Source organism: Mya arenaria, chromosome 3 (assembly GCF_026914265.1).
Source record: "Mya arenaria isolate MELC-2E11 chromosome 3, ASM2691426v1".
In the NCBI taxonomy this organism is placed as follows: Eukaryota; Metazoa; Mollusca; class Bivalvia; order Myida; family Myidae; genus Mya; species Mya arenaria.
This window is the reverse complement of record NC_069124.1, coordinates 26,287,982-26,303,498: the sequence shown is the minus strand read 5'-3', so window position 1 is coordinate 26,303,498 and position 15,517 is coordinate 26,287,982. Positions and strand designations below refer to the sequence as shown.

Genomic DNA, 15,517 nt, shown 5'->3' with positions numbered 1-15,517 from the left:
GTTCTCTGATATTCTTTTTTTAAATGTCATTTTTTTGGCAACATTTTCTTGTTCAAAGTGAAGAGTTTTGCTTTGATCAAGGGGAAGTAACTACAATGGATTTTAAAAGTAATTCTAAAAGTTAATATTTTCACGCCTTATTTTGCAGTAAAAAAATCAAACTGATAATTTCATTGTTGTTATTTCACTGATAAAACTCCATATTTCATCGAAAACCATAAAAGAAATTAAGTTATTCAAAATAAATAAATTTTATACCAACCCTGGTAGGCTTAAAGAGTTACATAAAAATATAACAAAAAAATACACATGTCATGTAAATGCATGTGAAATGAAATTATTCAAAATAAATAAAGTTTATACCAACCCTGGCACATAAGGATTCCACAGTCTCACGATGCGGTCCATGCCACCTGTGACAATGATATTCTTATCCTTCGAGAAGTCGAAGCACTTTACGCCTTTGTACACCTTGAACACCGACTGATCAGTCTCTAGACGTTGTTTCATGAGCCCATAAGTGTATTTGTTCTGTCGGGCTCGTTCTTGAACATTTGTGCCTGGTTCCCGGTTCTCTTTCTGCCCAACATCTTTTATCTCTTTGAGCTGGGCCTCAACGTGGGTACTTCCTGTAGTGCAGCCTGCAATCACATGTGGGATTTTGTTTAAAAGGCAAATGACTGATTATAATCACTATTTTATTACTTTTGGCTAAGAAAAAGGTTCCAGTATATGTGACATCAACATATCCATTTTTCAGAGTATGCTGTTTGTTTTCAATATTATGTATGATATCATTTTCTTTAGACAATCAAACTCCAATACTTATTTTTTTTAAATTTCATTCCAAACAGAACTCTTAATTTATGAATTGAAAAGTATGGCAACATAATCAAGAATAGAAATATTTAAAAAAAAAATATGAAATATGATTTACATGTAAACATATTTTTACATAATTCTTACCAATGACGAGGGCAGTGTTTGCATGGTTTGAGCAGGAAATCACCTGACCAATGTCGTGGTAATACTTCAGCTGAAACACACAGCCAGTCAGGCTTATCAGTAAGTACACATTTTCAATACTCACTTAATATACAATTAATACATTGCGTGTAAGAAGTAATGTAAGCAGTCTAGGGTACCCGTGTATAGTGAACAAAATGGCCGACCAATGGATCATCTTACAGCGAAATATGCAAAAAAATACGTTTGTATTCAAGATAAGCATACTGCATAGGTTAACAGTCTGTTAAAATTTTGGGAAATTGACACCCTGGATGTCTAATAGGTCACGTATGCCTATAAGGACAAAAATGGTAAACCTGTTGGACCCAGTCTCCGTGTACGGCCCATCGTATAAAGTTGACATTGGGTCCGACAGCATCATTCAGTGATACACTCGCTATGAAATCATCAACTTTTGTGGCTTTCTTCCAAGTTCTACAATACATTATTTTCATTATAATTATTATTATAGTTATTATTATCATCATCATCATCATCATCATCATCATCATCATCATCATTATTATGATTATTTTTAAAAAAAATAAAATATTATTACTTTCGTTTTCAAAAATTACTTGATTGATGGAATTATACATTTGAAATATATCATCTAAAACAGGCATCTTTTTAATGTTTTAATCAAAGCAACTAACTTTTATTACCAAAATAAGAAAACTCCATTTAGTTTGAATGTCTTCATTTTTTGTTGTGTTTGCACATTATTAGTTTAAATGGACTGGCTCATGATTTTTTACCAAAAATAAGTTTACCAGCAAATGCATCTGAAAACACTTATCTTCTAGCATTATTTTACTGTATGATATCGAAATTGCAGCAAAAATACAGTGATGATATAAAAAAAGTAGGAAAATTGTTCAAAGACAAAATTTGAAAAAATATCAACATTTGTTGAAGGGTTCCAACTTTTGGTATATTAGTTCTTTTGGTATATTAGTTTAAACACTCCTAATGATTTGCCAGACTTTCTTTCATTATACAAAAATAGAGCAAATCATGAGCAAGTACCTTTAAGAATCAGTTAACATTTTTGCAATGAGTTTGTCAAATCAAAAACAGATAGAACCAAATTAATGTGTACGTATAACCTACATTAGAACTTGTTATCATAAACAAAGGATTAAAGAGGATTGAAAAGAAATAAACATTACCACTTCAAGGCATGCTTTTTATGCAATAAATATCTTCTTTATCCTTAGAACAAATCTGCCATTGTTCAAATTTTAATCATAGAGATATGCAGTAAAGTTAAGATTTCTAAAATTTATGCCTTCATAGCAAAATTTAAATCAAAGGACTGAAGGTCCTGAGAGTTGCCAAGAGAAGTTTCTTGCAGATGCATTGCTAAATGAAGCTTATATGAGTAAACAAAAGTTTTGTAAATATTTGACGAAAGGTTCTAGATTTTTAGCAGACATGAGACATGTAATATTGTCATGGTTTGAAAGAACTATACACAGTTGTTCAGCACATGAAGATGATGTGACATATACAAGATCCAGGTCCCTACCTATAAGGTCAAGATCACACTTGGAGGGAGACAAACAGCTGTATACAATTGTCGGATGTAAAATCACTTGCAGTTACAAGTCTTGCATAAAACAGTTGAAATCAGTGTGACCTTGACGTTGATGAAGTGGTTATAGAGACAAAAAAAAAAAAATTGTGGACTTTTCTTTTATTTTTATCAAGAAAATAGATACATTGCACATTAAGTATGATTTGGTAAAAAATCAGAGGTAACAAAATAGTGAATATTTAACCTGTTTACTGGCCTAAATGGCACACAGTAGCTCAGGGGCCGTATTCATAAAGCTCCTAAGGAAAATCTTAAACTTAAGTGAACATTTCAGATACGGATTTCCAATTTATTTTTAAGCAAACGTCAAAGAAACTTTTCATGCTTATGAAAAACATAGTTTTGCATATGAATGCAAAGTTTCATTGAAGTATTATGGGTAAAAAAGTGAGAAATCTGCAATGGAAATGTTCACTTAAGTTTAAGATTTTCCTTAGGAGCTTTATGAATATGGCTTGAGCCTGTACAAGACACTTAGTAACTAAAGTTTCATCTAGATCCAAACTGTTTGAAATTCAATCCATAGATTTTATTACCAAAGGTTGGGGAAGTGTTTTAAGTTGGAAGTAAATATAATAGTTTTCATGTGCACACTTGGCCTGGGAGTGAAGGGGTTATTTTTTCTAAGCCTTTGAAGATATGAGATGAAGAAACAAGAGGCACATCAGTGCCTGTGCTCCACTGGCCAAAAGGTTCAAGCAAAGACCACCTAACGAACATTTTCGTCAAGTTTCATAGAAATACAATCATCAATTTTTGAGGAGAAGTTATTTGAATTTTTTTTTTTTACTTTAATAGCTCTGGCTGCCATGTTGTGCAGTGGACCGAAATGATTTGGGCAATTTGAGTAAAGGAGCACCAAACAAACATTTCTGTCAAGTTTTATCGAAAAAAGGTCATCGGTTTCGACGACAAGTCGTATAAAGTTTTTTTTATTTTTTAGCTCTGGCAGCCATGGTGTGCAGTGGACTGGAACCATTTAACAAATTTTGGTTAATGACCACCCAAGGAACATTTCTGTCAAGTTTCATCAAAATCTGATCATCGGTTAACATTTAATCTGAATAGATAATGAAGCAAATATCTAACCTGAACAAGAACTGACGAGATAGAATCGACTTGGTGTTTCACTTACACTTTTCGGCCATTTAAGTTACTAAAAATAGCTGTTTCATAAACTTTCAGAATGTCACTTAAACGAAAATTAATGTTCAGTCAATATATATACTTTCCTATGTATAAATGTAAGGTTTTTTAATTGATCTTTTTGTGAGAACTTTATGCTTATATGTTTACTCATAAATTATTATTGTTTAAAAATTATTTAAAGATGCTATACGTGAAAAATTAAGACATTATTTTTTTTTCTATTAAAGGGAGGTTATTCAGGAGTAAAATGTAATCAAAGCTATTAAAGCATGGCATTTCTTTTCTAACCATGTTGATATTATTACAGTCTATTCAAGCAAGATGCCTTTTGTTTTTACATAGTACCCATAGGTTCTGAAAAACAAGGAGCACTATTCCCAACAGAAGGATGTCACTCCCTATCACTGCATGAGCATCATAATAAAGAAATGTTTACTCAAACTGCAAGCTGCTCAATTGAAATAGGTATTTACCTCAAGCATACAGTTTTATAATGTGGCAAAATAGTCGGACTACTAGATTGTCATTCGGACTAGTAAAATATGCCATTATGCTAGTCCAACTGGCTAGTAGGTTAAAATGTTTTTCGTGAAGACTGCGGACAAGAAGTCCTTAAAGGTTTTTCTATTTTTAACTCTCGCAGCCATGTTGTGCAGCGGACCGGAACCATTTGGGCAATTTTGGTTAAAGGGCATCCCGATGAACATTTATGTAAAGTTTTATCAAAATCTGATAATCGGTTTCTGAGAAGATGTAGTTTAACGTTGTTTTTTTCTATTCTTAGCTCTGGTGCCCATGTTGTGCAGCAGACCAGAACTATTTGGGCTATTTTGGTTAAGGACTACCCAAGTAACATTTCTGTCAAGTTTCATTGCAATACGATCATCGGTTTCTGAGGAGAAGTCGTTTAAAGGTTTTTCTATTTTTACCTCTGGGGGCCATCTTGTGCAGTGGACCGAAACCATTGAAGCAAATTTGATAAAGGCCCATCCAAGGAACATTTCTGTTAAGTTTCATCAAAATCTGATCATCGGTTTCTGAGAAGATGTTCTTTAAAGGTTTTTCTAATTTTTTTTCCCTGGCAGCCATGTTGTGCAGCGGACCGGAACCATTTGAGCAATTTTGGTTAAGGACCACCCAAGGAACAATTTTGTCAAGTTTCATCAAAATCTGTCTATCCGTTTCAGAGGAGATGTCGTTTAAAGATTTTGCTATTTTTAGCTGTGGCGGCCATATTGTGCAATGGACCAGAACCATTTGAGCAATTTTAATAAAGGACCACCCAAGGAACATTACTGTCAAGTTTCATCAAAATCTGCCTAACCGTTTCAGAGGAGATGTCGTTTAAAGATTTTGCTATTTTTAGCTCTGGCGGCCATATTGTGCAATGGACCGGAACCATTTGAGCAATTTTGGTAAAGGACCACCAAAGGAACATTCCTGTGAAGTTTTGTCAAAATCCGCTTATCAGTTTCAGAGGAGATGTCGTTTAAAGTAAAAGTTTACGCACGCACGCACGCACTCACGACGGACAATCTGTGACGACATAAGCTCCATGGCCTTCGGCCAGTGGAGCTAAAAAAACAATGACTAGATTGGCATAGAATCTGCTTGAAATACTGGTTAGAATGAGATTGTACATACAAGATGGTGTAAAAGTAATACAAGTACAAGGTTTATGTTGTACATTATCAGTTTTGTAAAATAGTATGTCTCGTGTTTCACATAAAACACTGTTTGTAAAACAATTTGCTGCCTGTATGCAATATGGCCTATTAACATCTTGATTAACCTTAAATTTGACCTTTGACTTTGAAGGATGATCTTGGCTTTGATATGTTGCCATTAATTATGTGTACGAACACTAACCCGCGACACTATTAACCCATTATCTGATAAGACACATTTTGATGCATCCGAGAAATGTTAAAAATGGAGCATGTTCTTCTTAAGGAGCAAATGCTCACTTTTTTAAAAAGGTTTTCAAAACTGTTAGAAATTCAATTTTTCTTTAGCAAAACATTTCAAAAATTTATAACCAAGTGTAGAAAATAATGTCATCATCCAAATATAGCATATCAGGTAATGGGTAAATGATGTACTATGAAAGCAGTTGTATTCCTGTTATATTAATTTAAGGTTAGCAAAAAAAAAATTGGCTTGAAAAAATATCTAAGTTGAATGAAACAAAGATAAACAGACAACGATATGTACAGTATAGTAAAAGTTTAGTCATAACATAGAAAGAAATCATAGGCAACATAATAAGCAAATGACATATCAATAGTTTGTAAGATATGTGAAATGACATACACTCAGTCAAAGTTCTAACCGATCACTTCTTAAACTGGATTTTTTTTAAAACTATATTTCTGTCCTGTCTGAAAAATTAGTAATTGTCTCAGCTGATGTAAACTTGGCAAAACTCCTAATCGGTCACTTAGTAAAGTAACTTTCCTGAAAAATGCATAAAGTGTCAACAATATACAGTTCAGTATTCTATTTTCCCCATCTCGTGGCAATATTCTTAGAAAATTTCAGCTAAATCGAAACTTAAACGGCAGAGAAAACACAGTTCATATGTGATTACTCCTAATCCAAAAGTCACAAGGAAAAGAAATTACAATGCAAATTCCATAGGGAATCACATTTTTCATTGACTTTGTATTTTTAAAATCTTTTGACACAGTCTCTGTTTCACATAGAAGGTAATGTTAAAGTTGAACATTTTTTTTTAACTTATTAAGCCATTGGTGACTGTGTATCAGTCTCACATGTCATGTAATATCATTTTAAAGTGACAAAGGGTGGTATTTTTATTTTTCTTCCTTTATACGCTATGTTAGATTTTGTGACTTTTATTATTGATAGTGTTGTCATTTGAGACACTGTATCTTTTTGATGAAGCGTAGTACGTGAACCAAGTTTTCACAGCATGTGTACGAGATAATGGTCTTTTCATAAATCTAATTTGTAATTAAGCTTATTGTACAGGGAAGGGAATATTAGAAGATTACCTAGGTGACCGATTAGGAGTTTTGTTGAGTGTATTCAGCAAAACAACTCTTTAATACAACTACCTGTCTTAGATAGGTAGTGGTCAATTAGGGAAGGTGTCACCAAGAGCATGTAAAAAGAATGCAGACAGCTGTAGCTGGAATTTGGCAAAAGCAAATTCAATTTTTAAAGCCTGGTATAATAAAATGCGAGTATTCCTGTACTCCTTGTATTTAACTAAAGTATATTTAAAACTTAACTACTAGTAGACATGCATATATGGTACATGGACGCCTCCACTCAATTGGTGTGTGAAAATCAAGGTAGAATGTGAAGGTCAAGGTCAGAATGATAGTGATACATGACACTTCACAATCCAAAAATGCAACCACAAGCCAAGTTTGGTGATCGTAGGCCATATAGTATAGGAGATATGCACTGACAAAGATTTAAAAGTAATTCTGCTGATGAATATTCAATCTTTCAAACACGAAAAAAAACCTATATCGTCTGGTAAAAGTAATGACCAAAAACGTTATAGATGAAATCATTTTTAGTAAAAGAGGTAGATTTTTTCCTACAATATGTAATTGAACTAGAACTCTGACCAAGTGAGCTCTACCATTGTATGAAGCAAATATGAAATTCCATCCAGTAGTTTTCAAGTTATGCTCCAGACAAGTAAAAGTACCAAAGGACAATAGCTCCATAATTAGCAAATTAAGAGTTGTGGTTCTTGTACACTGCACTTCATCTCATTGAGTTTTAACATTGTATGAAGTATTATGAAATTCCATCCAGTAGTTTCCAAGTTTTGCTCTGGACAAGAAAAAGTAACAAAGGGCAATAACTCTGTAATTAAGCAAATTACTGCACTTCCTATCATTGAACTTTACCATTGTATGATGTTTTATGAAATTCCATACAGTAGTTTTCAAGTTATGTTCCGGACAAGACAAAGTAACAAAGGTCAATAACTCCATAATTAGGTAAATTAGAGCTATGGTTCTTGTACACTGCATTTCTTCCCATTGAGCTTTACTATTGTATGAAGTTTTATCAAATTCCATTAACTCATTATCTCCTAGAGACACATTATTGCACAATTATTGTGGCTGATGTTTGAAGAAATTGTGAGAAATAGAGCATTTGCTCCTTAGGAGCAAATGCTCTATATCCCATAATGCCTTTAAAACCATTGAGATAAACCGATACTTCAAGCCTTCAAGATTATTTTTGGTTAGCTAAAAATATAAAAATGACGTCGGAATCTAAATATAGCATAGGGGATAATGTGTTAAGAAATACTGAAGTTATGGAAGAAAAACAAAAAACGAATGGACGGACAGACAAACAAGGTGATTACTATAGGGCTCCCACATTGATGTGTGGGGGTCCCTAATTACACCAAAATGAATAAAGTGTGATTACACCAAAATGAATAAAGTGTGAGGATTTTAATGCCTCATGATTCCCACCCCAGATTGTAAATTAGTTTACGAACCATTGCGTGCTTTACAATTGGCCAATTAAAAAGTACACAAGAGGTTGATTGGCACATTGCTGCTCTTGTTTCAAACTGGTACCTTTAAAGTAAAATTGTGAAACGCGGCTGGTGGTTCACATAATGATTGACAGTTGTGGGCAGGAACTATGAGAAATAAAATTCTCAAATTGAATTCAAATGACTTTTATAATAGGTAAAATACGCCACTTTCACATCAAATAATGCATCAATCTGTCACATCAATGACAGATAGGTAATGTCCTCTAACAGACAAAGATAGATTTTTGTGTGTTTTAAAGTGAATTTTCATCAAGAATATTACTCTAAATAATGAAGATCAAATGTAAAGGTCAACGTCAGAAGGACATGAAACTGATGAAAGTGGAACGCTGCATTCAATATATGCATCCTCACACTAAGTTTAGTAATCCTAGGTGATAACTAGATCCTCGTTCGATTTAGTGAAGATTCCATCCTGTTCTGTGACTAAGCTTGATTCCACACCACCCAGGTCAAGAGCTAGCAAGTTTGGTAATTCTTGGTGATGGAATGATATAACAGGCAACACTATGAATGCTCCAGTGTATGAAAAGTAAACATCTCTAAACTATAAACTATGAACATGATTTTTCACTCATTAAAGGTGACCACAGACTGTCATGCTCCAGTGTATGAAAAGTAAACATCTCTAAACTATAAACTATGAACATGATTTTTCACTCATTAAAGGTGACCACAGACTGTCATGCTCCAGTGTATGAAAAGTAAACATCTCTAAACTATAAACTATGAACATGATTTTTCACTCATTAAAGGTGACCACAGACTGTCATGCTCCAGTGTATGAAAAGTAAACATCTCTAAACTATAAACTTTGAACATGATTTTTCACTCATTAAAGGTGACCACAGACTGTCCTTTGGCTATGAAATTCAGTGTTTTTGGTAGTTTGGCTGTAATGTCTTCCAACTGACACTGAAAGGCTGCAACTAGCACTTCGTTTGATACATTGAAGATTCCATCCTGTTCTGTGAGTAACTGGGATTCCACATCACCCAGGTCAAGTCCTAGAATGGTGGCCGTCATCTCGGTGTTTGGCATGTCAGTAACCTATATAAATAAAGTAGGGAATAACTCCGTTATTAAGCATAAAGGGGTTATGGTTCTTGTACACTGCACTTCCTTTCATTGAGCTCTACCATTGTATGCAGTATATGAAATTCCATCCGGTAGTTTTCAAGTTATGCACTGGACAAGAAAAAGTAACAAAGGGAAATAACTCTGTCATTAAGCAAACATGGGTTATGGTATTTGTAAACTGTACTTCCTCTAATTGAGCTCTACCATTGTTTAAAACTTTATCAAATATAATCTAGTAGTTGTCATAGTATGCTCTGGACAAAGTTTACACTATTAAACTATGGAACAAGGGGAGATAACTCTGCAACAAATTGACCAAGCGTTATAACCCTTGCAAAGTGCACAACTTCACATTGCTATCTATCTAAGTTGCAAGTTTCAATCAAATTCCTTCAATTCCTTTAATTCTTTCAAGTAGTTTTTAAGTTAGAGTATGGGACAAATACACTATCGAAATAGTTTGCATGCGTAATTGCCAGGGGTAGTATAAACATTTCATAAATGAAACGCTTGATGTTGATGGGACATCTTTACCTTTACATGGCCGCTAAAAAAATGAGCGGCTTCCCGAGATGCAATATCATGTTAAATATGAAGTTTGTCAAATGGATGAAAAGTTAATGGCAATTTTACATCTTGAATGTGACCTTGACAAGTGGACCCTCAAAATGTGTGGGTCATTGAGATGCACCTTCATGCTAAAATTCAAGTCTGTGCATTGCAAATAGTTTAGGTAGATCAGAGGATTTGGAAAGGAACTTTTGCTCGAGTACATGTATGTTTGTATGTTCCAAGATATAGCATTTACCTCTATCTTTGTAAATTGTGTTGACGACAGGGATTCCTCATTGTTATATCTCTTGCTGTTGACAACAATATTGGTGATGGCAACAACATCCCCCAACACCACAGGCTCTGCTGCAATGTTGCGCCACAGGCTGACTTTCACCTTCCCAGTACGGTCCTCCACCGTAATGGTCCGCACATTCACCTCTTTGTCATTCACCATTACTGTAGTGGCAACGCTGTCCTGCAAGGAGAAATAACATCGACATCTTTGATGTGGCATAAAGAAGTTTTTGATTGCTTATTTTCAATCATCATCTTTTATGTATGCCAACATTTGTCTGCCTGTAAAGGGGCATTAAATTTGCACACAAAAAAAAACGTTAGTTATTACCCTGTCAAATTGTAACCCTTGCGATGGTAAATAAAAGTGTGTAGTTGAAACACCAATGCGCCCAAAGGGTCTTGTCACAAATAAATTTGACATTTGACCTTGAAGGATGACCTTGACTGTGTTATGTTACAAATGAATATCTGCAACTTAATGAGATACACATGCATGTCAAGTATCAATTCTGTATCTGCAATAGTTCAAAAGTTGACCTTTGACATTGAAGGATGACCTTGACCTTCAAATGTTACCACTGAAAATTGGTGGCTCCATCAGGTACACCTACATGCCAAATATGAAGTCACTAGCTGTATTAGTAGAATATATGACAATTAAGCTTTGTGACATTGAACTTTGACCTGCAACACATAATCTTGGATGTGGTTAACATTTCTGTAAAATTTAAAAAATCATTTATTCATGACGGGAGATATGGATCAGACACGAACATGTGTACGGCTAGACAGACACATAGGGCGAATCCTGTTTCACTCTATCCAATAAGCTCTATGTATGGGTGATGGTATACTTTGTATAACAATTACGCAATCAATTTATAAGTGTTCACTTTTATATATATATACACTTTGAGAAAACACTTAGAATACACTTTGTGCTCAATACAGTCCAAAGGACTTAGAATCAAAGAAGCTCGACCAATAAAAATGAAAAAGTTAAAATCAAACTATTGATCAAACACACACTTAACAATTAAAATCTCGTTTCCAATATTCAAACACGTGTGATGTAAACACTTGATGAAAAAAGTCACAAGTGCTTCTCAAATACTTGCTTTACAATATTTTAACAATGTATCCAATATTCCAAACACCTCAAACTATTGATTATCAAACTCTTGATGTAAACAAAATGTTAATTGATTTTTAACCAGTCTTTAATATGTCAATTCAATACATGTGTCTGTGAGTGTGAACATCAATAAAAAAATCCCAAATGTACGTGTTTGATAATGGTGGTGGGGGCGAATAGCGCAGTAAAATGATATTATCATTGATAACCTAAATTTAGCATGCGCACTCGAGTAACGTTAAGTAGAAATGCACGGAATACAACATACATATATAACCCGAGATAAACATAAGGCTTGGTTACGAAATTATTCCATGCATGCTAAAATGAACGAAGACGGATCGTTTTTCCGAAGTCGAATTCACGTAATTTGTGCAAAAATGGTTTGTTTAAAAATGCACAGAGAACATCAAACATAAATAACCTACGATAAAAAGAAAACTCAAGTGAATGACAATATATTCAAGTGCATGCAAACGGAACTGCTGATTGTCGATTAGTTGTTGTTGAACGAGGGCCGAGATTTTACAAAATGGCAGGCTCCGGTGTTGTTGAACGATGCCCAGAGTTTTTGAAAAATGACTGACTTCGGACGCTTTGTAAATTGTGCAGATATGTCACAAGACAAAAATAACAATGCACTGCTATGATTGTAAAATACTCAACACAAACAATAAGAAATTGAAGGAAAAACAATTTGTTATAGTTGGCTACTTACCAGATATAGTTTGTGGTTTGTAGAAGAGTTAGCCCGGATTGAAGCTGGCGACGATTCCTCCGCGATATTTTAGTCGAACATTCAAAATGAATTGTATATAAATCACTTATGATAACAAACGTTTCTCGACGTTAATTGTTTTTAATTTCCATACGTTTATTTTAATGAAATAACAAAATAGCACGCCCGACACTTCACATTCATGGACTACTTTTAGCCGAAGTACCACAGAATTGGGCGGGTTTTGACAAGCTGGCGGGAAATTCAATGGACTACTTTTATTACCCGGTACTGCACAATTTGACAGAGGGGTGAGCGCAAGACTGTGCTAAGTGCATTCTTTATTGCTTTACACTTAACACAGTCTTGCGCTCACCCCTCTGACAATATGTAAAAGCATAAATTACTACGAGACAGGATAAATCATTTTTAATACCTTCATTTGACCAAAATGCAAATAATCGAGTTTCAGACTCGCACAATAAATGATTTATTAAGACACATCACACATAATAATTGAACTATGCATGTGGAAAACATGATAGATATGGAACTTCTTTCAGCGCGGCATTCTACCTGAATCAAGGGGTCCGCGAAAAATAGTGTAACTCTGAAATATGGTATCAAACATGACTCCAGAGAGTTTGCCTAAAGGCAACTCAAAAATAAATAAAAATTTAATCTTATACAAAACTGTCTGCTTTGATATTATTGATATTCCATGTAGACACAAACGGATGATTTGAGTTCTTTATAAAAAATATCTGAAATATAAATATGAAGCACTCATTACCTTAGACACTCGCCAGTGGAGGTGATGACAAGAATGTTGACTGCTCCCTGACTGTCGCCAAACAGAATCAGGCATTCATCATGGCCAGTAGAACTAGAACGGTGAAAAATATAAATATATAGTATTTTTTTGAAATGTTGAAATTGATGTTATGCAGATAAATGTCTATAATAATATCTGCTATCTAATTAACACGGTGCGAATGTGAGCTTAGCTCCGCCCAGTTATTGGTCAGAAGGTGTTTGTCAGAGGTGGTAAAAGTAATTCATTGGATTAATATTGACATCATATGATCCCATTATACAATCTGATTATTTAAAGGTTGCACGGCGACCAGTCTTATAAATTGTGAAGGTAACCATTTACCAAGAGTTTTTGCCCGGTTTTAAAAAGGGCAGTGTGATGCAGAAAAAGGACAGAGTGAAAAGGGAGAAACCGGCACATTGTATTGGGCAATGAAGGACTTGAACATAATGAATTTGTCAGAAAATGTTCAGACTTCTGTTTAATTTAATTAATAATAGAGTTCAAATGCCAAATATTTAAAATATGTATGTATTTATAATCATAGTATAAGTTCTAATCAAAAGAAAGAAAATATTTCACAATCATAAATATTTCATTCTAGAGGGCAGGAGAGTGTTGACACACGAGGCCAGGGTGCAGTACTCTTCTATTTCTCTTTAACCTTAATCTTAAACCCTAATTTACCATAACTATAATGATTTTTCATATGATGGTACATGTAGTTCTTAGGTATGATGGTAAAACATCAGGGCCTTTTTGCCATTTTTTGCCAGAACCTTGGGACAGAACCTGTTTGTTTCCCCCCAAACAGCGTCTGAAATGCCCCATTTTCATTTGATACAATGAGAACCTCATGATTAACTAAATGATGTTTCTAAGTGATATATTTACTGCTTAATTGATATTTTACTTCTCCGTTTGTTCCCAAAAATGTTTGAAAAAGTACTCTGAGAATTTTCCACAAAAAAATGAAAAGAACACGCTATTTTCCCCACAAAAGGGGCTAGGTGTCTTCCCCATAACTTGTAAAAAGGCTCTGTACATGTACTTCAATCAGCACTTGATTTCTCGTGCCAGTACTTAGTTATTAACAAATGCTTGTCACACTGTTTTACATACCAGTAGTCCAGTTTGAGAGGAACAGTTTCTAGACCACTGATCTGACAATATGGCTCGAATGACGACAACTCAAAGAACTGAATCTCTCGGTCTCTGTAAATCAAAAATAATAACAGCTATAAACATTTTCATGACCATTAAAAAAAACATTATAAAGAACATAATTGAGACATACCATACCAAAGTCGTTTCATTATTAATGAACTTACATTTATTTCATCATTGATTAAACTTTTCATACATATGTTTAATTGTTGATAAGATTCAACAGATTAAAATACCAAAGAGGCAAAAGCTAGCAACCGATGGAAGTCAGACTCATTAAAAAAATACAGACATAAAAATATAACATAAGAGAACTTCTTGCTGCCTTTGGAAAACCTAATGGCCACAAACCCAGTTCCGACGATGAACTTTGTAAACTGTGGCATAATGACGAAGTCTGTGATCCACTTGGGTTTTACTCTGGAGGAACGTTCTGTGTCCTGTGAAATAAAAAGATCCAATTTTATCATTAACATTATCAAAAGTGTTATTTGATTGTAGTTGTATGCGAACATATGCAAATATATAAGTTTGCTTTACTGGAATTCGGCGAAATCATGTGTCGCTTGACAAAATCGCCCATCATTATTCTAGCAAAGCTCACCATGACCTTGACCTTTGAGAAACTGACTCTAAAATGAATAGGGGTCATGCACTGACCATGAAAAATGTGTCAACCAAGTTTGGATACTCTGTAAGAAGTCTTTTAAATTGTTCAGAAACAAAAGTGTGACGACAACACTGATGCAGTTGCTGGACAATATTATCCCTATGTGTCAGCCATGTTTTGCAGGTGACACAAAAAACCCTGAGCTAACTTCATTCTTTGTGCACATGTATAGGATCAAACTGCTTAGACCCCTTGCAACACAGTCAAACCCTAGCTTCACAACTTTGCTATGCAGACAGCAATAGGAATAAGAGTAGCTATATATGGAATACCTGGTTATCTTAACAAACACAATCATGTTACATACTCAATATCATTAAGATCATTTTCGAGCTAGATTTACTCACCACAACATGTCTGGTCCTCTTCAGGTCAATGTTGGCAGACCAGAAAGACACCATCCCATCCTGCAAGTACATAGGCATTATATAGGTTCATAAATACATAAAGTGTTAGTGCACCAGATGAGGTGCAGAGACGAATATAGAAAGAGACTTGGCAAATGAATAAAACATCAAAAATCTAATTTCAAACTGATCAGAAAAATGTTTGTTGTCCTTATAGACTACATAAAATGATAAAAGAACTTGATAGAATCTAACCTGTTTGATAAAAAAATATTTTTTTGAAGATCTAGCTTAATCCGTATGGTACTATGGGCTTAAGTTGCATGTAACTTAAATAACATTGTGTAGATCAACGTTTAAAATATTGACAGATGATTTATGGCAGAAAAATACAAAAGCGCTCCACAATG

The 15,517-nt window shown here is 34.3% G+C and overlaps 2 protein-coding genes across 3 annotated transcripts in view; both read right to left on the bottom strand.

Annotated features, from left to right (window-relative positions):
* The window catches only part of LOC128227907 (WD repeat-containing protein on Y chromosome-like), a 46,248-nt gene that overhangs the window by 19,042 nt on the left and 11,689 nt on the right, over positions 1 to 15,517 (bottom strand). The window contains exons 5-11 of the mRNA XM_052938840.1: positions 15,108 to 15,167; positions 14,442 to 14,530; positions 14,046 to 14,138; positions 12,900 to 12,992; positions 1,326 to 1,443; positions 967 to 1,036; positions 368 to 641 (exon numbers count right to left, since the gene is read on the bottom strand). Coding sequence (XP_052794800.1) covers positions 368 to 641; positions 967 to 1,036; positions 1,326 to 1,443; positions 12,900 to 12,992; positions 14,046 to 14,138; positions 14,442 to 14,530; positions 15,108 to 15,167 — 797 coding nt within the window. The remainder of the gene's footprint in view (positions 1 to 367; positions 642 to 966; positions 1,037 to 1,325; positions 1,444 to 12,899; positions 12,993 to 14,045; positions 14,139 to 14,441; positions 14,531 to 15,107; positions 15,168 to 15,517) is intronic.
* On the bottom strand, positions 8,343 to 12,244 carry LOC128227908 (uncharacterized). Of its 2 annotated transcripts, XM_052938842.1 has the most exons (3): positions 12,107 to 12,244; positions 10,210 to 10,431; positions 8,343 to 9,371 (listed from the first exon to the last, which is right to left on the bottom strand). In XM_052938842.1, exons 2-3 carry the CDS (start codon positions 10,408 to 10,410, stop codon positions 9,150 to 9,152), a joined length of 423 nt encoding a protein of 140 aa, XP_052794802.1. In that variant the 5' UTR covers positions 10,411 to 10,431; positions 12,107 to 12,244; the 3' UTR covers positions 8,343 to 9,149. The 2 variants fall into 2 exon arrangements, with proteins under 2 accessions (XP_052794802.1, XP_052794801.1); XM_052938841.1 differs by lacking the exon at positions 12,107 to 12,244 and having other exon boundaries at positions 10,210 to 11,018.

Excerpts from the sequence above, each read along its gene's own strand:
- LOC128227908 (XM_052938841.1), bottom strand. The coding sequence starts at position 10,470 with ATGCCACATCAAAGATGTCGATGTTATTTCTCCTTGCAGGACAGCGTT. Across the intron at positions 9,372-10,209 it reads CACAATTTACAAAGATAGAG|GTTACTGACATGCCAAACAC; the intron begins GTAAATGCTATA and ends TTATTTATATAG.